Source organism: Ooceraea biroi, chromosome 4 (assembly GCF_003672135.1).
Source record: "Ooceraea biroi isolate clonal line C1 chromosome 4, Obir_v5.4, whole genome shotgun sequence".
In the NCBI taxonomy this organism is placed as follows: Eukaryota; Metazoa; Arthropoda; class Insecta; order Hymenoptera; family Formicidae; genus Ooceraea; species Ooceraea biroi.
In genome coordinates this window covers 7,801,405-7,826,302 of record NC_039509.1, presented here as the reverse complement: position 1 = coordinate 7,826,302, position 24,898 = coordinate 7,801,405, and the positions used below count along the sequence as shown (strand labels likewise).

General features: G+C 37.1%; 3 protein-coding genes and 1 long non-coding RNA gene across 12 annotated transcripts; 3 read left to right on the top strand and 1 right to left on the bottom strand.

Moving 5' to 3' along the window:
• Positions 1–1,666: 1,666 nt before the first annotated feature.
• LOC113561739 lies at positions 1,667–2,230 on the top strand. The gene is made up of 2 exons (XR_003406415.1): positions 1,667–1,706; positions 2,039–2,230. It is a non-coding gene; the product is annotated as an uncharacterized LOC113561739 (long non-coding RNA).
• Positions 2,231–6,141: 3,911 nt separating this feature from the next.
• LOC105286184 lies at positions 6,142–12,075 on the top strand. Of its 5 annotated transcripts, none has more exons than XR_003406498.1 (3): positions 6,142–7,380; positions 8,764–9,209; positions 10,255–10,362. XR_003406498.1 is itself a non-coding variant. In XM_011350937.3 (3 exons), the coding sequence occupies exons 1-3, from the start codon at positions 6,379–6,381 to the stop codon at positions 10,345–10,347; spliced, it is 969 nt and encodes a 322-aa protein (XP_011349239.1). In that variant the 5' UTR covers positions 6,149–6,378; the 3' UTR covers positions 10,348–10,362. The 5 variants fall into 5 exon arrangements, 4 of the variants coding, with proteins under 4 accessions (XP_019889478.1, XP_011349239.1, XP_011349236.1 ...); XM_011350937.3 differs by lacking the exon at positions 8,764–9,209 and having other exon boundaries at positions 6,149–7,107; positions 7,234–7,380; XM_020033919.2 differs by lacking the exon at positions 8,764–9,209 and having other exon boundaries at positions 6,143–7,380; positions 10,241–10,362.
• Positions 12,076–12,196: 121 nt separating this feature from the next.
• On the top strand, positions 12,197–18,305 carry LOC105286183 (ras GTPase-activating protein 1). Its single transcript, XM_011350933.3, has 15 exons — positions 12,197–12,391; positions 12,864–13,045; positions 14,154–14,335; positions 14,609–15,006; positions 15,088–15,233; positions 15,340–15,673; positions 15,866–16,209; positions 16,294–16,485; positions 16,568–16,717; positions 16,779–16,827; positions 16,921–17,139; positions 17,240–17,472; positions 17,573–17,714; positions 17,842–17,979; positions 18,080–18,305. Exons 1-15 carry the CDS (start codon positions 12,344–12,346, stop codon positions 18,155–18,157), a joined length of 2,835 nt encoding a protein of 944 aa, XP_011349235.1. The 5' UTR covers positions 12,197–12,343; the 3' UTR covers positions 18,158–18,305.
• A 735-nt stretch (positions 18,306–19,040) lies between these two features.
• On the bottom strand, positions 19,041–23,641 carry LOC105286182 (GTPase HRas). Of its 5 annotated transcripts, XR_895198.3 has the most exons (7): positions 23,459–23,640; positions 21,879–22,066; positions 21,532–21,675; positions 21,232–21,438; positions 20,684–21,119; positions 20,495–20,557; positions 19,041–20,294 (listed from the first exon to the last, which is right to left on the bottom strand). XR_895198.3 is itself a non-coding variant. In XM_011350932.3 (6 exons), exons 3-6 carry the CDS (start codon positions 22,005–22,007, stop codon positions 21,033–21,035), a joined length of 567 nt encoding a protein of 188 aa, XP_011349234.1. In that variant the 5' UTR covers positions 22,008–22,066; positions 22,664–22,766; positions 23,459–23,641; the 3' UTR covers positions 19,041–21,032. The 5 variants fall into 5 exon arrangements, 2 of the variants coding, with proteins under 2 accessions (XP_011349234.1, XP_011349231.1); XR_895197.3 differs by having other exon boundaries at positions 20,495–21,119; XR_895196.3 differs by having other exon boundaries at positions 19,041–20,557.
• Between the last annotated feature and the right edge of the window lie 1,257 nt (positions 23,642–24,898).

Sequence of the window (24,898 nt, the reverse complement as noted above, 5' to 3'; positions counted from 1 at the left end):
TGTGCATTACTAACCGAAAGAGATTGTAATTTAGATAATGTTCGTTTATATGCATATTTTAAAACGTATGACAATACAGACGACGAAATGTTTGGGAGTTTATACGTACCAAGTGCAGTATTTGTTAATTATATCAGAGAATTACATACTAAATTCTTCGAAAATATTAATATTATTACTGAAACAAATGTTATGCAAAAGTATATGCAAATTTTATCGACTATTCCGTTCTCCCATTCTTGTCGTAATTTTCCCAATATTTATTTGTTAAAACTATTTAGTAGAATAAGATTGTATTACATACTAAAATTTATTAATAGAGACTTGAAAACCAAAAAGAAGAGTAACAGAAAAACTATTATTTTATGTCATAAGTAATAATTTATACTTTTATTCGTGTTATACATCCCATACAGCACAGAAGATTACACCAACATTGCAACAACGTTGCAACGTTGCAAATTGCAATGCAACAGTATAAAGACATTGCAGAGATATATATCCGCAAAATACCAGCACACTTGTAGCAACATGACATTAATATTTCGGAAACATTGCACAATCAAAATTTGTAATTAATTAATATTAATAATTCATTTTATTAAAACATTGGAGTCTTCCTATCCTAATGAGATTCGTCCAAATCTATTCGACCAATGATGTGTGATGACCAGAATCTGAACTCGGTAATATGCGCATGCGGTGTTTGTCTCTTTCGACTATCTAAAGAACATGGTGGTTGTATGACGCGAGCATCATTCTAAAAGAAAGTAGTTACGTAAAAGAAAAAGGTAAGTACTTTTTTATAATATTATGTCTCATTATAGCACTTGTGTGCTGTTAAAATCTTGTATCTATTAATTATAATAGAGAATCTCTATTTGCCTATCTCACGGTTTATATCACTATAACCTCAAAATTATGGAAATTCATTAGAAAACTGCATATTAATAGTTGTAATATTTTTAATAACTTTTTCTGTTATAGAAGCTGTTCGTGAAATACACAATCATGCCACTGATGCAGAAATTGCTGAATGCATTTCCAAGTGGCTTGCTCAAGCTCCGGTTAGGATTGAGAGATCAAAGTATGTCATTTTACATATAATTCTATACATACTTCCAGTATATGTATATTTTTATGTAATTTTATGCTAATATATATGAATTTTAATTCCTATTTTATTTTTACAGGCAACATACAAACAAAAACGAAGAAGATTCAATTATTTAATTAAAGGAAAAATATTTTAACATAATTAAAGGAAAAATAATATCTCAAGAAGAGGATTTTTAAGTTTTTTTTTATAAAGAACAGTTACTTTTTTATAACAAAAATAGAGAAAATGTTTATTTCATTTTTATTACTATTGTTATATTACATATAATTGTCTATTTATGGTAATAAATAAAAATATTGAAGTTATATAAATAAAAATATTTAAAGTATATAATAATGAATAATTATAATTATTGCAAATTCATTACATTGCAATATTATTATGACGTTTCGTTGCAATGTTCCGAAAAGCGGACATTTTCACATTCCTGCAATCTCATAGCAATGCTGCAGAAACATTTCGCAGTGAATTTGCAATGTTGCTACGTTGCGGTGGAAGATTCCTGCAATATATATGCAATCTTTGCGTGCTGTATGGGATGTTACTATTTTATTAGTTTATATATATACATACATGTATGTATACTGTGAGTGCAATTTATGTTTTTATTACATATTTATATTATAGATTTCTGCTTGTTATTTAATAAAACATATATTTTTCTTTATTTGAATTTTATATAAACTAATGGTGCCAAAAAGTTTAAGAAAATAAAACAACTTTCTATTAGAAAACCATACAAAATAATTATTTTATTTTTCCATAACTTTACTTTTTATACTAAATAAAGTATAACATTTCTATAATTTCATTAATATATTTTGCAACTAGTTATAAAGTTATATAATAGTAATAATATTATATATATTTATTATTTATTTGTTATGCTTAATTAAGTATTCTTAATTATTTTTTTAGGTTTGCACAATGTGCATCAATAGACTCAAAGAAAAAAGAAGTGGACATGGTATTTAGATATCTGTTTTTATTAACTGAAGTCTGTACTTTATAACTGAACTAGCTGCTAGTTTAGAATTTATTTTTCTCCTTCCATATTTGAAAAAAACAGATAAACTTTGAATTAGTGTAACCAGTTCAACTATAAAAAAACAGATCTGAAATTCTGACTGATCGAGGACGAATACATTTATACATATATTTTATATCTATCAATTATATTTTTCTAACGTGTCTTATCATTTTACACACACACAATTAGTAAATTATTTGTATATAGAAGTTATATTACATTTGTGTTTACACTATCATACTTTATAAATAACAATATTATCTTAAAAAATATTATATACATTCATTACAATTTATTAAGACTAATAATTATTGTATATAAAAATTATTAATAATTTAATAATAATAATCATTGTATATACAATTATGGTATATAATAATTGTATATTTGATTTTAATAAAATTGTGTTTTAATTAAAAGTAACTATTTAATACAACCTTTTCATAGTATTTCTATAATATTGTTATTAGGTATATATTCATATATATCTCTTTAATTGTACCGATTGCCTTTCAAATTAGAGCGCGCGCACAACCAGCAATATGACGATCTGTTAGTCATTAGATCAAAGGTGCCGACACCGAGTGAGCCTACTGTTCTTTCCTATACTGTAATTATACAGGGTGTTTCCTAAGTAAGTAGACAAACTTAAGGAGGATATTCCTTGGCTTATTTTAAGAAGAAAAGGTCATATAAACATATGTCCTAAACTGCTTTGTTTTCCAAAAAAAAGTACATCACTGTTTCGTTCACTTTTCGGATAGCAGACTTAAATCCAGTAGATTTTTTTCTATGGGAACAGCTTAAATCTTTAGTTTACGCTACACCTATTCAAAATGAAGAAGGTCTCAGAAATCGCATAATAGATGGATGTGAAAGAATACGTAACACTCCAGGTATTTTTGAGCGTGTACGTCAATCAATGGAAAGGAGAGTTGAGGCGTGTATCATGGCTGCAGGTGGACATTTTCAGCAGTTACTGTGATGTTATTATTTTTCTTTTTAGTTACTATTTTCTTTTTCGTTATAATTTTTCTTTTTGGTTACTATTGTTTTTCATTTGTTTCATTTGCAATAACACAAACTGTTCTATAATAAACGAAAAGTGAACGAAAGCAGTGATGTACTTTTTTTTGGAAAACAAAGCAGTTTAGGACATATGTTTATATGACCTTTTCTTCTTAAAATAAGCCAAGGAATATCCTCCTTAAGTTTGTCTACTTACTTAGGAAACACCCTGTATGCTTCATCCACTCACAATGTTTCTGCTGAGTTCATGGTGATTCACGACAGTAGTAGTATACGATGGTGTACATTGACCGGCAATGGATCGTTTCGCAAATGGCGGAGCATGTCCTACGTTGCCCGGCACTCTAGCGTATAATGCAACGGCGGTAGATGGCGGCCGATCGCCGAATTTATCGACGATGGTAACTGATCGCCTCGTATGATCATGAGCAGCGAAAGAAATATCATTCCGTCGATAACGACGGAATCTATTCTGCCCATACATTTTCTAGTAAATTAAGAACTGGGAAAAACCAAAGAGTAACGGAGAATGTTACTACTTTCTCTACTCATTTGCGTCCTAGCGTGCAACGATGGCAGAGCAAGTGGATCGTGGTCGTATTATCGGAATGTGGGAGTGTGGTGCAACGACAGAAGAGATCGCACGTCGTATTCCTTGTTCCGTGAAACGGTGCGCAAATGGATTAAACGTTGGCAAGAAGAAGGGAAGGAGGGTGTTATGGATAAACGGAAAAATAATAGAAGAGGACGAGTGTTAAATGCTGAACAAGATCTTTTATTGCTCAACCAGGTAGATAACAACCCTTTTCTTTCGGTATCAGAAACTGTAACTCGGTTAAATTTACCATGTTCGGAACGGACTGCGCGACGCCGATTACAAGAAGCAAATGTGCATTTCTATAGGCCTGCCCGAAAGTTTTGTTTAACTGATGTGCATCGCGACAACCGTATTGCGTTTGCATTGCAGCAAATAAATATAGCTTTACCGGAGGATTGGGAGCGTACTATTTGGACAGACGAAAAAGTATTTGGTCGACAGTTGATCGACGTTTACATGTGTGGAGACCCGTTGACTCTAATCGTCTAGATTCAAAATATGTTGTTCCTCGCGATCGGAGTGGGCGTATCACTTGTGGTATGTGGGGCTGGATCAGTGCACACGGTCCAGGTGAACTAGTCGAAGTTTCGCCGCGTATGAATGCTCTGGAATATGTAGATATTCTGGAAAACGTGTTGCTCCCGAGCGTTCGCTCTATCTACCCAGAAGAGGATATGCCGATATTTCGACTTGTTCAGGATAACAGTGCTGTCCATACTTCTAGGATAATGCAGGAGTGGTTCGCACAACATCCGCAGATTGAAGTTCTCGAGTGGCCACCGAAATCCCCGGATCTTAATTTAATAGAAAATGTATGGGCAGAAATTGTAAATTCGTGGAATCCTGCTCATGAGAGAACTAAAGCAGCTCTGATTGCACACGCGAAGGACGCATGGGAGAATCTTCGACTTAAACCGCAATTTTTCCAAAATCTCCACGATTTCATTAATACCCGTTTGCAACAAGTTATTGCACGAAATGGATACTGGACGGACTATTGATGGGTCTAAAAAGGACCGTTTGTAATCAACTAGATTACCTCAATAGTCCGTCCAGTATCCATTTCGTGCAACAACTTATTGCAAACGGGTATTAATGGAATCGTGAAGATTTTGGAAAAATTGTGGTTTAAGTCGAAGATTCTCCCATGCGTCCTTCGCGTGTGCAATCAGAGCTGCTTTAGTTCTCTCATGAGCAGGATTCCACGAATTTACAATTTCTGCCCATACATTTTCTATTAAATTAAGATCCGGGGATTTCGGTGGCCACTCGAGAACTTCAATCTGCGGATGTTGTGCGAACCACTCCTGCATTATCCTAGAAGTATGGACAGCACTGTTATCCTGAACAAGTCGAAATATCGGCATATCCTCTTCTGGGTAGATAGAGCGAACGCTCGGGAGCAACACGTTTTCCAGAATATCTACATATTCCAGAGCATTCATACGCGGCGAAACTTCGACTAGTTCACCTGGACCGTGTGCACTGATCCAGCCCCACATACCACAAGTGATACGCCCACTCCGATCGCGAGGAACAACATATTTTGAATCTAGACGATTAGAGTCAACGGGTCTCCACACATGTAAACGTCGATCAACTGTCGACCAAATACTTTTTCGTCTGTCCAAATAGTACGCTCCCAATCCTCCGGTAAAGCTATATTTATTTGCTGCAATGCAAACGCAATACGGTTGTCGCGATGCACATCAGTTAAACAAAACTTTCGGGCAGGCCTATAGCAATGCACATTTGCTTCTTGTAATCGGCGTCGCGCAGTCCGTTCCGAACATGGTAAATTTAACCGAGTTACAGTTTCTGATACCGAAAGAAAAGGGTTGTTATCTACCTGGTTGAGCAATAAAAGATCTTGTTCAGCATTTGACACTCGTCCTCTTCTATTATTTTTCTGTTTATCCATAACACCCTTCTTCTCTTGTTCTTGCTAACGTTTAATCCATTTGCACACCGTTTGCACGGAACAAGGAATATGACATGCGATCTCTTTTTTTGCTGCATCACAGCTAATTACAAACGGTCCTTTTCAGGACCACCAATATATTTGACGAAAGAACACTTTCATTCGCATAACTTTGATCAATAAAAGTATTTAAAACCAATATATCATTGGAAATGATTCAATTAATATATTTTTCCGCCTTCTGATACACACATGTCGTTATTGACGGAATGATATTTCTTTCGCTGCTCATGATCATACGAGGCGATCAGTTACCATCGTCGATAAATTCGGCGATCGGCCGCCATCTACCGCCGCTGCGTTATACGCTAGAGTGCCGGGCAACGTAGGACATGCTCCGCCATTTGCGAAACGATTCATTACCGGTCAGTGTACATATGATAAGTGACAAATTGAGTTGTGATTCGTGCGGAGTTGAGTTTCGTTACGGTCCGAGTTTGAGTTGTTTCAATTATTTTATCGCTTTGTCGGTTTGTTTATTACGTTAAGTGATTCCAACGATTCGCGGGGATCTTATTGAGTTTCCTCTTCTTTATTTTTTTCCTTTCTTGACCATTTTCCTTTAATTTTTACCCAGACCCGTTTTACAATTCCATAGTTAGTGCGGTCTCCCGTTCGATATGCAAGAGGCTGAAGCCTCTTGCGAAAGCGAGGAGGGGATTCCCGAATCGCTTTCCTCGCCGAACTTTTCGTCTTCTTTAGACATATCCGTTCAGCATAATTTTTCTTCGGAAAAAATTATAGTTCCATTGGATCAGTTTTCGGAATTTGTTTTGCGCCATGGCAGTACAGAATCACACGATCAACATGGCGTCGCAGAGAGGGCAGCCTCCAGTTATAATGGAAGTAATGTACGAAAACGAGCATCAATAGCAGCCTCCGGCAGTCCGGAAAGGAAAAGAGCTTCTGAGACCGCGGATGCGGATAAGGCCTTAAAGGGGGGGTCTGAGGTCGGCCCTAGTGAGGGTCAGAACAAACAAGATATTCAGGCGAGTCGGGCTTCAAAAATCAGGTATTCGTATTCTGATAAGCCGCCATATTCGGTTTTCATCCAGCCAACCATTGATAATAAAGAATCATTTGTGCATCCGCGTACTATTAGCAGAGTTTTGTCCACGATTACACCTATAGAGTTGATTGAGGTTAAGAAGACCGGGCGCGGAAGAGTAGTGGCGGATTTTCGTACTTTTAGCGCGGCAAATAGTGTAATTAATCATCCGGAATTAACAAAGTTGAAGCTTAAGGCTTATATTCCTGAATTTAAAGTATTGAGATCGGGCATTATTAAGGATGTCCCGCAGAGTTTGGACATGGCAACGATGATCAAACACATGGAATCATCGATAAAGGTAGTTGATGTTGAGCGTCTTAATCGAAGGATCACCGCTGACGGACAAACACAGTTTGCACCATCTCGCACGCTTAAGTTAAGGTTCGCAGGGCAGTCTTTACCAAAGAATGTTTACTTGTTTAAGGTTAGACACGAAGTCACACCATTTTTGCCGAAGACCAGGATATGCTACACCTGCTTCAGGGTGGGACATGTTAGTAGCAGCTGTAAGGGGAAACCACGTTGTATAACTTGTGGCAAGGATAAACACACGGAATCGAATCCATGTTTGGTAAGCAATGAAACTCCGATTTGAGTGAATTGTAGCGGAGGGCATCTCCCCACCTATCCTTTTTGTCCGGCGGTCATTCAACATAAGGAAATTACGGCCCTTGCTGCCGCTGAGAATATTTCTTTTTCCGATGCCAAACGTAGGATACAGGGTACGTCCTCTAACTAGGATTAACCTGGTGTATGATTTCCGCAATTTTCCTATATTACTAGGGTCGACATCGTTTCCGACAAGTAATGGCGATCAGGTTCCTTATAATAATCGTTTTTCGCCGCTTCAATCTTTTCAGGAACCAGACGGTCAGGATGGTTATTTTTACGCGGCGGCCACAGCCTATAGAAGGCCGGCTCCTCTTCCGAGCACTTTTGTACCTCAACCTTCTCAGCGTAGCCATTTTGACGTTTCACGAAAGCACTCAGCAGAACGCCGTCCAGGCGCTCCTGCCCCCGACATACTTTACCCTAATGGTAGACCTCCGTCTTCTGGGCCAAACGGGGTTGCCTTGCAGGCGCAGGTTCAGGCTCCTCTACGTGCAGACTTGTTCCCCCCGTCGCGACATTTAGGTTCACTTTCGGAGACACACGGATCGAGCACGTTTTCAGCCCCTGACTTAGGTTTTCATCCACGCGAAACTCATGTTCCTGGTGATTGGTTAAACTCTATTTGGCGAATGTTACAAGCCAAATTGGAAGAATTTGTTAAATTTCATTTATTGCCTTCGTTAAATATAGGCCAGTTTTTGTTAAATTCCGTTTCGGATAACGCCGTTCAAGTAACTCAAGACAGCAATCATGTTAGTTATGACTAATTCCAAACAGCGTTCGAATCACATTAGACTGTTACAATGGAATTGTAGAGGCTTGAAGGGGAAATTACCCGAGCTACAACACATCGCTCAGCGATATGATATTATTTGTTTACAAGAAACGATTTTGAAGGTTGATAGTAGAATTAAAATACAAGGTTTTGATTTTATCAGAGGCACTTCTACCAGTATTAGGGATAGGGGCGTCGGAATTTTCATACGCAATACTTTGCAATATTCTTTATCTACGCCTATCGCAATTGCTCATTCATCTATAGAAACTTCATTTGTTTCAGTTCAGTTAGATTCAGATCATTTGGTTATTATGAATGTATATCGACATCCAAACACGGAGACCCCGTCAAACATTCTTGCCAGATTATTTGATTATTCTCGTAGTTTTAAATTTTTTGTTATTCTCGGCGATTTTAATGTACACCATCCACTCTGGTTTAGTGGCAGGAGTGACTTCATGGGAGACAGGATTGTTCAAGCGTTGGATTCTTTCGACTTGTGCTTGTTAAATGACGGCGTGCCCACTCGCTTAGGATATGCCCATGAATCTTCTTCCGTTTTAGATCTTACGATGGCATCCACATCGGTGGCCGCTTGTTCCCATGCTACAACGCTATCGGACAACATGGGTAGCGATCATTTCCCAATAGAGGTCGAAATCGGATGTAATGCTATTCCGATCAACCGCTTTGTACATAAGATCCATCTCTCGAAACAGGAGACGAGAATTTTTGCCAGGAAATTAGAGAGACAAAGGAACATGTTGCCTCTAGAGTCTGCAGACGACGCACTTTCCTCATACGAGGTACTGGTCTCGCTAATACGAGGTGAGGCTATGGAATGCGCTAGCGGTGAGTCCTCTCATCCCAAGACGAGGACGGTTCTCCCGCGCCGCAGGCCGGCCCCATGGTGGAACGATATTTGTTCTCGTGCGGTGCAACAACGCAAACAGGCAATGGAAGCTTACAAGCATCGTCCGACGGCAGAAAATTACTCCGTTTATAGAAAGGTTAGAGCTAGTTGTCGTAAGACGTTATTTAAACAGAAATCTCGTGGGTGGAAAGAATTATGCTCGCAATTCAACAGCTTTACTCCATCTGCAGCAGTATGGAAACTTATTCGATCCTTTCAACGAGCAGATACCTCTAATTCTAACGTTTCCACTGGCAGATTTTCTACATCGTTGAGGCTCGAGGCGATTTCCAAGCTTTGTCCGCCATATTGTGCCCTTCCAGATCCCATGCAGCTCTCGGAAATGGAAGTAGAGGACGGTCTTTCCCTTACGCCGGTTCATTCATGGCTCGCGGATCCCATATCGAAAGAGGAATTAGATATAGCTATCCGCTCTTCCAGGAAATCCTCTTCACCAGAATTAGATCAAATCAGCCACGCCATCCTGACTGCCTTACCTTCCGAGTTTCGCGACTGTCTATTGGGTCTCTTTAATCGGTTTTTGAAGGAGGGTATAATTCCAGACTCCTGGCATTCGTCCCTTGTGGTGCTTCTTTCCAAACCCGCATCTAAAGGTTATCGCCCCATTTCTTTACTTTCATGCGTGTTGAAATTAATGGAAAAATGTGTATATAATAGATTGAGATGGTTTACCGAATTTCACGACATTATTCCTTCGACTCAATTTGGTTTTCGTAATTTTCGTTCATGCAGTGATAATTTGTTTATTTTAACTAATCATATTAGAATGAGTTTTATTAATAATTCATTCACAGCAGCGGTTTTTTTGGACATAGTCGGCGCGTTTGACAATGTCATTCCTGATATTCTTATTAGCGATCTTAAACGACTTGGTATTCCAGCCAAGATTAGACGTTTTATAGCTAATTTAATTTACAAACGCGAACTTTATTTCGTGGAAGAGGGTTTTCTTTCCTCTGTTTTATATTCTTTTAAAGGTACTCCTCAGGGTTCTATCCTTAGCCCCCTGTTGTTTAATATTTATTTACGCGAATTGGCCCGTATTTTAGGTCCTAATGTGAAATTTTTGCAGTATGCAGACGATATTGTCATTTATTGTACAGGCAGATGTTTGGTTTCAGTGTTCCGTGCCATCGAAAAGGCATTGGCCAGCATATTCTCGTTCCTTAGGGATAGAGGTTTGGAACTCTCTGCATCAAAATCGCAGGGTATAATATTTACGCGAAAAAGGAGGTTTGTATTGCCTAAGCCAGCTTTTTCAGTGAATGGTCAGGACATCCCTATGGTTTCGGAGGTCCGGTTTCTCGGGGTCGTGCTGGACTCGCGACTGGATGGTTCTAGTCAAATTCGAGCCTTGATCAGCAGAGGACGTCGGATTTCTCATATAATCGCTTTCCTCGCTGGTACTAGATGGGGCGCTCATCCGCAGTGTTTATTGACATTATACAGATCTTTGTTCAGGGGATCTATAGAATATGGTAGCGGTATTTTTGAATATCGTAATAAGGGCGAGTTATTTTTAACATTACAGCGTTTACAATATAAGTTAATAAGAATATCTCTAGGTTATCGTATGTCGACACCTATTAATGTAATGTTGGTGAAAGCTAAGGAGATGCCGTTATATTTAAGGTTTAGACTGTTAATACAGAAATATTTAACTAAGAATGCGTCGTTAAAATTTAATCCTGTTATCGATAGTTTTTGGGATTTACAGGATTCGTTGATAGGTTTTACTAAATATAATTATGCGTTGAGAAATATCCCTGGCTTTCGTGTTTTTGCTTCAATGGATTCTACCTTTTCCCACATCCATAGGTCTATTTCCGTTCCTGCCTTTTCACATAATTTTAAAGCAATGATTTGTCGTCCGAATATTAAATTTTTGGAATTCGGAGTCGGCGACCGCGATTCTGTATTGGAGGTCAACGCGAAATTCAATGAATTTTGTCAGTCACATTATGTGGGATATGTATCATTTTATACAGATGGCTCAAAAGTCAATTCAGCTGATGTCCCGGTCGGTTCTAGTGTTTTTTCACCAGAATTAAAATTCATTATTAAACATAAGTTGCCGCCAGTTACATCTATATTTTCCGCTGAAGCATGGGGCATTTCTGAGGCTATATCGATTATTTTACAATTTAATTGTTATAAATCGGTTATTTTTACAGATTCTCAAAGTGTTCTCGATATCCTTTCTTCTCCGGCATTAAATCATCCTAATTATATAATTGCTACAATTAAGTCCAAATTGGAACAGGCCGCGCGCCTCGATTTGGAGATTGTGTTTATTTGGGTGCCCTCGCACAAGGGAATTTTGGGAAACGAGACGGCGGATCGTTTGGCAAAAGAGGCCACTGGGGACGGCCTTAGACCTTATTTTAAAGTTCCCTATACGGATTTATTTGCCAAGATTAAAGATTCGCATGTTTTACGGTTTGAGACTTATCTGCAAGGTAAAGCGGCTCTCACAGGTTCGCATTATTTTACTCATTATCATTTAGCGAGACGTTACCCATGGTATTATCATAAACAATTGAATAGACAAACTATTGTATTATTAAACAGGCTGCGTAGCAACCATTATAATTTAAATTATAGTTTATTTCGTAAAAATATAGTTTCGTCTGGGGGCTGCACGTGCGGTAATCCACGTCAGGATATGAACCATGTGATTTTGTATTGTCTGTTATATCGAGATAGAGCTTTGTTTTTGATTACTTTTATTCAGTCTCAGTATCATCGTCTTTTTAATGACATAACTCCTTTGCTGCATGATCCACCTGCCAAGTTATGCCGGCTTTTAGTTGCATTTTTCAAATCTGTCCAACTGTTTCCTTAATCCTTCCCCTTCTTATTCCGCGCGCAATCAATTCAACAACTGTACGTTGGACAACCTGACTGGGTCCGAGTCACTGCGCAATTTTGCTGTTGGCCATATCGAACCTGAAAGGGATGGGTGCCATGGAACACTAAGAAGAAGAAAAAGAATGTTTCTGCTTTGGTTCGTGCGTGCACCGTGGTCGGCGCGTGCGATAGTAAAATGGCTGCCGGGAGAGAGAAACGTCAATACATTTTATATTAATAAGAGCCTGCCTTTGTAAATAATCGCAGCGCGGTGAGACGTCGCAATAAGAACGCATGCCGTTCGGTTAAACGACCGAATCGTTTCGTGGTCGCGTGCATGAGAGCGTACGTGTCGACGAGATGGCAGAATTCGTGCGCGGTGGACCCAGCGTATCCAACAATGCCAAGGTACGTGTGACAAGTGTTGTTCGTGTCGTCATGTACACGCCGTCTCTTTTCTTTGTTAAAACCAGCGTCACTGACGCGAGGCGCGGAGTCGTAGGTCATGGACAATTACGTGTCGCTTGAAATTACTGCGGCTTGGATTTTTTTCTGCCCTTCATTGAATGTCCTACGGTTTTTCTGCTTTATTCACGTATGTCATAAGTAGTTACGGTACAGCCGCCGCGAACTTATCTCGGTGTCTGTCTATCGTTATCGGCGTTGCTCGGCGATACTCTCAATGCCTCGATTAGACGTACACGACGCGATAATGAAAAAGAAAAGTATTATATTTGAGAATTATTACATTAGCTTTTGCATTATGTTGGAAGTAAACTGATGTAGGAATAACGTCAATGTGAATCGAGTCATTGTCAAAAAATAAGTCGGTAGGAAGCACGCGAGAAATTTGTTTTTTATTGGACAACTGGACTTTTAGATGGAACACAATAGCAAAGGTGGATCTCCTAGTACAGGAAGCGAAGATGGTGGCCAGAATGAATCATTAAATGCTGAGCATGAATTTGATCCTTTTCTTGAAAACATACCAGATGATATACAAGATACGGAAGAACCTGATGGCGCAAATGCTACTTTGCTAACGGCACCACCAGAAAATCAGTGAGACTGAATATAATCTAGGATTCAGTTCATATGTGTACATATAAACACGCGCGCGCGCGCGCGCGCACACCACACACACACACACACACACACACACACACACACACACACACACACACACATCAGACTTTGGTACCAAACAAATACAAGACGTCAATTGGTTTTTATTATTTTTCATTCGAAATGCATTTCTTCCGAGTCGATACAACGTTGGAAGTGATTACAAAATTTTTCAAAGCAGTCACTGTATTCTGTTTTTGGAATTGCTTTCAAAATCATGATCAAAATTGGATGTTTTGAATGGTGTTGTAACGCTTTTCTTTCATCAACTTGAGTTTTGCCAACCACAGCCTCAGTGAAAACTAGTCAAAATGATGTCAATGGTAGCATCAAAACCGCAGTTTGTTTTCACTGAAGCAAGAAGTCACATGGCCAGTGGAGTGTTCGAGTACTGTGTGCCTTTTCTAGTCAAGAAATTACGCTCCTAGATTTTTGTATTGGTACACTTATCATGCAGAAGCGATCAAAACCCTTGCTCTTGTACTCAGACCGAACTCGAAGAATCCTGTTTCACAAATGATTCCGAACGCCCAGATAATAATCAGCGTTCATCGTTTGAGTTCCTAGTATGAATTCCTTGTGAACGATTCCTCTCGAGTCGAACGTAACGGTGAGCAGTGTCTTGATTTGGTTCTTCTGCATGCACACTTATGCTACTTTGTGAGTGGCGCATATCGAAAACGCCATGTATCGGTATTTATCATGAAATCCGAATCAACATCGGCCGCTCTTGGCACATCTTTGCAGTGCTCCACTCTGGCGTTTTTTTTCAACGAGCATCAATAAAATACTGTTACATTTAATATCAAAACTAATGACACATAGTTTGAAGCATCTTGAAATTTTGGATGGTTAAAATGTCAAGCTTTGTAACCATTCGTCAAGAGATGATACTGTAGGAAAAAAATTTTTTTAAATCAGTCGCCTGAACAGATCGCGCGCGCGTGTATTGAATGTGAATACACTATATAAACTGTTACTTGATTATAAAATCAGTTGTCTTCGTAATCATAAAACTGAAACTAAAGTAGTATAAACCTTTTAGATGGTATCATGGTAGATTAGATAGATTTACAGCAGAGGAAAGACTGTGGGATGCGACCAAAATGGGTAGTTATCTGGTTCGTGAAAGTGATAGAAAGCCTGGAAGTTATGTTCTATCTTATTTGGGAAGAACTGGAATAAATCACTTTCGAATTACAGCTGTCTGTGGAGATTATTATATTGGTAAAACATTTAAATTGTAGATGCTATTTGTTTTGAGGTTTAAGAGAAGAGAATTTTAAAAGAAAAATTTTTATTATTTGATAATAGATATTAGCACATGAACAACTTTAACATGTTAAATTCATAAGTAATTTAAAAATTAAATATATGGAATGATATATTTAAAGTTCCCTTTTCTCTCATATATTGTATTATTTTGGAGAAATATATTATAGAATATCTTGTTAAATGAATTTTTTAGAAATATTTCTTCAAGATGAAACCATGTTTTAGGTGGTCGGCAATTTAATAGCCTATCAGATCTGGTTGCATATTATACTCATTGTTCAGATCTGCTTAAGAGAGAAAGACTTATATATCCAACACCGCCTCCCGAGCCGGTGAACGATAAGAAACGAATTGTCGCAATATTACCGTATACAAAAATGCCGGATACCGACGAATTGAGCTTTCAAAAAGGAGATATATTTTTCGTCCATAATGACATGGGCGATGGATGGTTATGGGTCACTGCCCACAGAACTGGCGAACAGGGTTTAATATTTCGGGAATTAGTCGAGGATCTTGACGACTCAATAGATCCTAACACGGTATTTTCCTGGTTTCATCCTAATGTCACGAAAAGTGAAGCGGTAGACATGTTGGTGAAAGCAGGACCTGGTAGTTTCCTAGTAAGTGCGATTAGCACAATTCACCTTAAATGACGTCTTTCATTTAATTTTCCTTCATAAAGTCATTTATGTTTTTCATAGGTCAGACCATCAGACAACAGTCCGGGAGATTACTCGCTCTTTTTTCATATAAACAACCAGATACAAAGATTCAGAATTGAAAAGAAGGGAGTACGGTATTTAATGGGTGGTAGAACGTTCGAGTGTCTCGATGCCGTAATTAATAGGTACTTGATGTGGCCATTTCGATTTCGATTTCGTATGAAATACTATATTTCTGATATCTGATGAATTTATTATTGTTTTTGATGTATACCCTTGTGCATTACATAGATACCGAAAAGAACAGATCGTGGAGGGACATACTTTGGTTCAAGCGATGGTAACGGAACCCGACGGTAGCGTCAGAGTCAATAGAGAAGTGCAGCATGCCGAGAAGATATATGCAACCTTGAGGGAATGTCGAGAGCAATCGGGTGCTAAGAAAAACAAAGGGATTAAAATGCAAGGCTATCTGGAAAAGAAATCGGAGAAAAATAAGAAATGGAAGGCATTATATTTCGTGTTGCTGGTCGATGGTACCGACACGCATCTCTATCTATACGACAATCCTAAAAGGACTAAACCAAAAGGTCTCATTGATTTAAGCTGTGCTTACTTATACCAGGTGAGAAATACATATTTATCAATTATATGTATGAGCATAAATTAATCAGCATCAAACTCGTTGATCTCTTAACAAAGTCGATAACAGCAGTAATTATTATTGGTAACATGCATGCGATCTCTCATCAACGAATGGAGAGAAACAATGCCTTGGAGACTAAACGCGAGATGAGTTATCCAAATGTCTTTTTAGGTTCACGAGAGTGTGTTTGAAAGGCCTCATTGTTTCCAATTAGTTGAACGTGCTTTACCGTGTCTGGCCACCATAACTTATCTGGCTGCCCCGAATCCCGAAAATGCATTAGAATGGATTAATGTCCTGAAACCATTGTGTGTGACACAACTCACTCGTGCTCCGAAAGTTCCCCGCCTACGTGAATTACGTTCGTTGCACCTGCACATCCTAGATACGCATAGGCTTCCGTACAAGCTAGTACCGAGTCCGTTCATTATAGTGGCCCTAAACAATGTTAAAGTCGCTCGCACGAAGGTCAAAACGGGATTGCATCCTCTCTGGGATGAGGAATTCATTCTGGAGTACGTATGTGAACCTGCGAATAACGACCCAAGGCCGAGACTCGCAGGCTTTATCGCTACTTTGATCATTAATTTGTTTAACAGAGACGTACCGCCGGATGTCATGTCCTTCTCGTTGACTCTGTACAACAAAGGTAAGCGCAGTAAGGACACAGAGGTTGCAGAATTAACGGTTGAATTGGCGAATTTGACTAACGGAGAGGAAATGGACGAGTGGTATCCGTTGTCGGGAGTAACGCCTATCGGAGAATGGGGAGCGCTGCGTTTACGCATACGGTATAAACATTAACCGTTTGATTCAGTCAAAGAGCGTGAACGCATTGTTTATTACATATCGATACGAATGTATGCGTTACAGATACAGACACGATTTAGCTATGCCGCCTGAAGAGTACAGTCCTTTGCAGCAATTATTACTGGATCCGGAACTGCATGTTGTCAAGGCTTTGGCGGATGTATGTCACTTGGATCGAGTACCCTTGGCAAATAGTCTCCTTAGAATCTTTAGGTACATATCAGAATTATAAATATTAATTTGTCTGTTTGTTTTGATACTATTAATATTTCAGGCATGAAAAGAAAGAAGCGGATCTCCTGCGATCATTGAATCAAGCTGAAGTAAATTGAAATTTCTTGTATATACAAGCGTGAAGTATCGCGACGCAATTAAGTGAGTAATTGTATTATATTACAACAAAATGTTTTATTTAGGTGGAGAAGGAGGATGAAACACCAACGTTGTTTAGAGCTGCCAGTCTCACTACCACTTTAATGGACTTATATATGAAATCTGTTTGCACTTCATTTTTGAAGGCTGCTTTACGTGATACAATCGTGAAACTAATTGAAAGTAAACAGAGCTGCGAATTAAATCCAACGAAAATGGATTCCCCGGAGGATGCGTGTAATAACGCGGAATTTTTACTACAAGTATAGAATAATTTTCTTTGCAGTGCAGTTGTCATGTTTCGATCGACGCAATCAATATCAGAGATGAGTCACAATGTTGCGTGATGTTTCCTCATTCTAGGTATTGGACGAGGTTACATTGAGTATTTTTACGAGTCCCGATGCTTGCCCGAGGACTCTTAGATACATTTGTGGATGCTTACAAAGAGCAGTCGTCGCTAAGTGGCCACACGAAAGACTAGTCAGAACTCGGGTCGTCAGCGGATTTATATTTCTGCGCCTTCTCTGCCCTGCCATATTAAATCCTAGGTCGTTTAATCTAATCGCTGAGCCACCACCTCCATCTGCTGCAAGGTATTGCTTATATCAATGTAAATTAACATCACTTGGAACATTTAATCAAATAAGTTTTAAGTATCTTTAATTTATTCGTCGTATATTTTGCTACCTGTAGATCATTAGTCATGGTGGCAAAATGTTTGCAAAATTTAGCCAACTTGGTGGAATTTGGTGGAAAGGAGCCATACATGGAAGTCGTGAATCCATTTATATTGAAAAATAAGGAACGAATGGTAGTGTTCCTTGATCAGTTGTCTGTAAGTTGATCTTTTACTTTAATTCTGTATATTTCATTATCTATAACTTAAAATCTTCGAATTGATCATGATTATCAAAATTAATTCAATTTTGTCATTTTTATATAATTAAACGCGTGTATTACAGAATGTTGCTGAGAAACCGGAATCAGAAGGTACAGATCCGAGAACCAAAAGTGTATGCGACACTGCGAGAGATTTGGCGACGTTGCATCATATTTGCGTCTCTCATTTGAAGGAACTTCAAGTTCTGTCGAAGACACAGGTACGCATACGAATCTTTAATTTATTATATAATAGTATAACATAGTTGTGCGCAGGTAAACACAGAATGCTTGTATAAAAAAACCACATCTCTCTTATAGCCGACGATTAAACAGTTGGTGACAGTGACTGAAATGTTGAGCAAGCATAAGCAGAAGTATATGGAAATGATACGGTAGTGCTAAAGCCATCATCAGCCATGAACAATGCCAAACACAATAAAAACGATTTATAAGATTCAATGACAGATATATATATACATACAGTAATAGCATAGTATTTAATAATTATATGATTAATTAAACGTACAGACTGACGTGCCATATATATTACTGTAACACTCAAGCCTACATTTACTATTTCATATGTAACTAGAAGTTAGTTTGTGTTTATATATATGTATATGTATACGTATATATGTATACATGTATGTATGTATGTATATGTGTGTGTACATACATACATACATACATACATACATACATACATACATACATACATACATACATACATACATACATACATACATACATACATACATACATACATACATACATACATACATACATACATACATATATATATATATATATATAAAACAGTAACATGACAGTGATATAGATACATACAGAATCATACAGGCGTGTGTGCGCGCGCACGCGTATTACGATTTTATATTTACTTAGGTGCTCGAAAATAAATGCAACTTTAATCGAAAATATCTGTGTTTTTTTTATAATAGTGGCACCTTGTCTCTTATGAATAAGTAGTGTACCAAGATATTTATAATTAAGGTCAATAAAATCAGCTTTGTTATTAATATTAGTATATTTCAAAAAGAACAGATATAATTTTATTTATACATGTAAACAGTTTGATATTATATAATAGGATATAATAAAATATATTAAATGTAAGTTTATATATTGTATATGTAATTAATACGTTTAAAAAATTTTAACAGATTTAAGACATGACTCATGATAAGAAATCGAATTTTACATAAAATTCTGGAAATTTCTCCGAGGTTACAGTAGTTGGAACATGAATATCGTTGAATGGTACTATTCATGAATGGTTTATTTCTAAGGATTCGTATTAATGATGAAATATCGTTACAAGGAAGTTATAAAGATTTTAATTAATGTTATAAAAGTAAATCGCATGGATGAGTCGTAACGATTTTCTAGGCAAGCATTCAACGAGTGAATGCATATAACAAATTTTATATACAATTTCATTATGTAGTGTTAAATTATGTAATGATATCTATATGTTCTGCATGCTATATGTTTACGGATACAGAAATTGTTTTTCATTACCTGAAAACAATATTAAAAATATTACATGTTACACGCGCATATGAAAATATGGAAGTTTTATCAATTGCATCGTTTAGTGAAGGATTTAACCCTTGATTGTTTCTTGAACATATTATATAATCTAGTCAACCTTGTATATTGATTGAAGAATAAATTCATTGTATCGAAATTATTTTATTGTCGGAAAAAAATACTCAATCAACTTGAGTACTGTACTTATGCTGGTAGTTTATAATAATTTTATCGATTAAACTAGGAGTATATCGCAATAAATCACGGTTAATATACATTTACTCTATTACCTATGGTGTGTACGTGTGTACGTTATATCATGGTGAATTAATTAGCAAATTTTTTTATTACTTAAAAGCAGAAACGCAAGTTTGTTCCACTGTTTCAATTAAAGCAGCGTGGCTATCTTACGGTTCTCCTTAAAGTTTAGGAAAATAGCAGTTTTAAGTATACATACATATATTGCTAAACTGTAAAGTAAATTTATAGGCATACACTAGCAGGAATATAGCTTTCTTGCAATAAATCCCATTATTTCTAGAATTATACGTTTTTAAAATGTACGTGATTAATTGGATATTAAGCCTTTGGTTAATAATATATATAGATAAAATATGAGAAATTAATACAAGAAAGCGATATTCTCCTCTCGAAATTTAACAATCGGCATGTGCGCGAATTTTATTTTGACGAGGATATACAATACTCGTTATTTGATCCATATTTACTTGGAAATCGTATGAAAAACAATTCATGTTCCTTAAGTAGGATCTTATGTTTGTGCATTCTCCTACAATTACTAAATAAATTCTTAGTTAAAGAAAAGAATTGCAGGCTTAATCACAGTAACACTTAACTAATCTGATGTACTTAAGAATATTTAATCACAGCACATAATGAATTAAGTTTGTGATATTTTCTTCATGACTCGGTGCTTTTATACTTTGTTTCGAACGATAGTCTCATTTGCTTGGCGTATTGGCTGTAAAATGATAATGATCAAAACTTAATTCATAACAAGTCGTTAGAAAACAACTCGTACGTCGATTAGATTTTATTTTACCGATATATTATAATTGCTGCTTGATTAAAATCCATTAGTGCGACGAGTGATTAATAGTGATGAATACATATCAACTAAATGTATGAGTTATGAGTTAAAAGTAAATTTATAATACGTACGCGTGATACGTTTTACGTTTTATCATTGGCCTGTTTGTTCTGCAATGAACCACTTATATTCACCTGCATAGAAATAACAGGATATATTATAACGCTGACCGATATGAATATCAGCGTGTGTAAAATATGCTATATTTGCGAATTATATAAGCACATATATAAAAATTTTGTCTTTTTACGTCAACATACGTATGTAACAAAGAGAATTAGTAGTATCGTCATTTCGTTCAATCAAGGGTTAAGACACTTCATTCGAATGGAATATTACGAATTGCCTGATAAATATGTCTTATGTGAAAAACATAAGCCCGTTAGTAAAAATGTATGTAATATCGTACAGTACTATTAGGTAATTTGTTCTTCCTTCTCAATGATTCTCAATAGAAAAAATTGTGCTGCAATCTGTTTTTTACAATTAGTATCTATATAGAGTAAGCTGCAAATATTTGTGTACTGTGAACATAATGTAAGGCTTTTCATATTCACTATTTCTACATTGTAATAGTCGAGTGAAAGTATATTGGTGTTATCCACGGATTTATAAAATATAGCATCGACGTTTCTTGCCTCCGGAACTGCCGGGCGGTTTACCCGTGCGTTCTTTATCTTTCCGTATTTCTCTGACCTGAAACGACGTGCGACGCAACCTTATTTATTATTGTTTGTTACATCAATCGAAACTTTTACTTTTATTCGAAGGACTTTTACATTCACTTTTACACTCACTGTTTACTCACCAAAGTATAAAAGGCATCGTCTACACCCATCCTCGTTTTCGCCGAAGTTTCTACAAATGGCACACCATACTGTCGCGCAATTTCTCTCGCTTGAGTCATGTTCACCGCCCAGGACTGCTGAAGATCGCACTTATTTCCGACTAATACCATTGGTACTTCTTCCGCATCTTTTACTCGTTTTATTTGTTCCCTATATGTTCCTATATCCTGTAACATTGAACGTGCGGCGTAGTTATTTACAGAATGTCAACTAACTATATCGTTTACTAAATCGTGATGCCACGTTACTTCAAAACTTACTTCAAAACTTTTAGCCGAATTTACGGCAAACACTAATAAGAATCCTTCTCCTGTTCTCATATACTGATCTCTCATTGCACTGTATTCCTCTTGTCCCGCTGTGTCTAATATATCTAGAAGGCACGTTTCTCCATCGATCACAACCTGTTTTCATAACGTATTAATATACTCGGTGTCGAGTTCAACAACATTACGTTATGCAATATTGAAGTTTTTAAATGCTTAAACTTTCTATCGTAAAAATATTCTGAACTAAAGGCGACTGGATTTAATATCGATAATAACACTTGAATAAAACGAGATGTAAGCTACTATGAAGCCATAAAAAAAACAAAGTGCACACTTACTTGTTTTCTATACGAATCTTCTATAGTAGGATCATATTCGTCAACAAAGTGATTTTGTATTAGCTGAATGGTAAGTGCTGATTTTCCAACGCCTCCAGCTCCAACTACTACAAGCTTGTATTCTGTCATGATGTAGTTTTTTATAAATTATACTTATTACTATTTCTCTCCCTGGATTCCTCAATTATCTGCAAATCATAAGAGATAATGATAAGGATAAGTGATAAGAAATAATACAATATACAATATATAATGGAAATCTTATCAAAAAGATTAATTACATTTCTATGAATCTTATCAAAGTGTTTAACTAATTAATTATGTAACATTATTTTAACCCATTTTGTGTCTCATGAGTTACCAATGGCTTATGAATTTCATAATGAATTGATTGTATAAGTTTGGAGCATTTAATCATGAGAATTGCTAACAGAGGTATACTTGTACATCATATATTATAAATATATTATCATATATTATATATATTATAAATTCTGCAGAATAGAAACTTTATAGTATGTTCCGTTGTATGAATCATTAATGGTTTACATGGCATGAACAAAAAGCAGCAAAGCACAGAGCATATTAATTAAATTTCTTATTTCTTAACTTGTACATTTAATGTTAAAAGAAATAATCATTTTTGGATTGTTAATTCAAACAATAAAATCTGTTATTAAGAAAAAAGAATCAGACTGTTACAAAAATGATTACATTATTTCCTAAAGACCTAAATATAATCTGCTGTATGGTTGTAAAATTGAAATTGGCAATTTTTTACTTGCATTTACAAAAAGAGCAGCTTTGTACCCGCTGTGTGATTCTGTGCTAAACTTTTATCAAGTTGATCCGTTCCTTTTTGATGTTGGCTAAAGGAATGTCAAGTTCCTAGTGTATTAAGAATACAATAAGATACAAGAATGAGTACAACGTTTGTGAAGCATGAACAAGTATGATGTTAAGAAGAAAACAAATAGGAGACCCTCTTGTTAAAGAAAAACAGTCTTCAAACTGTCAAAAATATTAGGTGACGCTATCTCCTGTCAAAAATACAACCATTGTATAATCCCTGATATCACTCATGACACATTAATCACTCGCAATTATTAGACACGTTTAATGGAGACAACAGAGATGAGACGCGCGTACTATTCACCATACCACTAAAACAACTTGATCACTCGCAATTTCAAAGATCGGACGCACCGTGCGTCGTCAGCCGTGTTTCGAGCAATCGGAAAGAATGACATAAATAAACGGTTATTGTGTGCGTCTCATCCAGGTCTAAATACTATGCGAACCGCACGCTCGCGTGCAGCTGAACCCAATAGAACTGATCGTAATCACGGCTTCACACGCATTTTCGTCAACGAGTCAAATGATCGTCGTTGCCGAGCGCGAGCGGATAATTATTCAGTGAATCAGTGTTCTCGCGAGAGGACTCCGACGAGTCATCATCGATGTGCTACGCTCCTTACATTACGCCTCGCAGTAAACAGTGCACGTTACAGGACGGTTGAGGGAGGAGAGCAAAGGTGGAGTGATTTTCGACGACGCGAACGACGTGTCCGCGTACTTACCGTAACTCAAAGATCATCTCACGCACTGCACCCGAAACGTTGAAACACTACTCGCCGTAATCCGCACTATCCAGTACTGTCCGCGAATGCGCGAATTAGTCACCGGAGATACCATCTGGAAAGGAGCATCGTCAGTGTTACCAATGTCGCTAGCTCCCCCGGATGGTACGGAAATGTCCGAGAAGGTGTCGACCTGTCGACCATAGACGTATAATATATAACCTCAATAAAGTTAGCCGGACAACTTCGACTTTAAACCATAGACTTATAGAGATAGACCGGCCCTCACGGTAGAAAGCAGCGCGGCAACATCACGGTGCAGACAATAGCCTGTGGAGTAGATCCTTCCTTCTCTTTTAGCGCTGGTGCGAGAAGGAGGGGTCTACTCCACAGGCCACGGACTTATATATAAGGACAGGGCATATCTAGTTTATAGCTGACTACATAATGTCGCCGGCCACCACGCGGCGCTAGTAGGATACCTTGGTCGGCTTTACTTAAACTTACCCTAATGTATGCAAACATTAATGTGTGCATGTCAAAATACTGGAAATAAAAATAGATTAAACGATAGATTGCGTTCAGTAATATAATAATACTCCTGTAGAATATAATACCCATTAACAATTTGCATCGTTTGTATTTACTCGACAGCAATCTAGCGAGAGTACACAATTTAAATACAATCATTCTGTCCTTAAAACAGTAATATACCTCCGGGAAGTTAGCCGGGCAACTTTTACTTTTTTAATTTTTGACTTTACGAATCGTTTGTTGGTCGTTTGTTGGTCATTGTTGGCCTAATTAAAAGGTTTGTTGGCTAATACTTTTTTTTTTTTAAATAAAAGAAAATTGTGTGGAAAGTTAGCCGGACGAAACTTATTTTTTTACCATTTGCGGCTTAATCGATGCGCAATCGTTTGTTGGTCACAAATAAACTAATTAAAACGTTTGTTGGTTTATCTGTCTTGAAAAAAAAATAAAAAACTTATATGCACTCCCGACTCCGTGAAACGGTGGCGTCATCTGCGCAGATCAGATGCGCAGCCGTATGTAGCACATCTTTATCTTTGTACGTCTATGATGCAATTTTTACATTGCTTTTTATTGATCCCTTTGAGGACTGTAAATACTCAAAAGTTATTATGCTTGTGAAGTGTGAACCCCAAGTGCAAACAGATCTCACGGTTGTATCATACAGAATTGATGCTCTCGACAACATCGCAAATGTTGTAAGAAAAACCTTGGCCACGGAACCAAGTATAAAAAATACGACGAAATGCACGAGCTGCAAGGGCAGGACGTATCCAACTGTAGTATTAGAGCCAAATCATAAAATTATTGGAAAAGAAGGCTTTAGATCTCTGGAGAAATCTTTGTTCTTTCGATCGCCAAGTTATCACATACGTTGTAAAGATCCATGCTTGGGAAAGTATACGT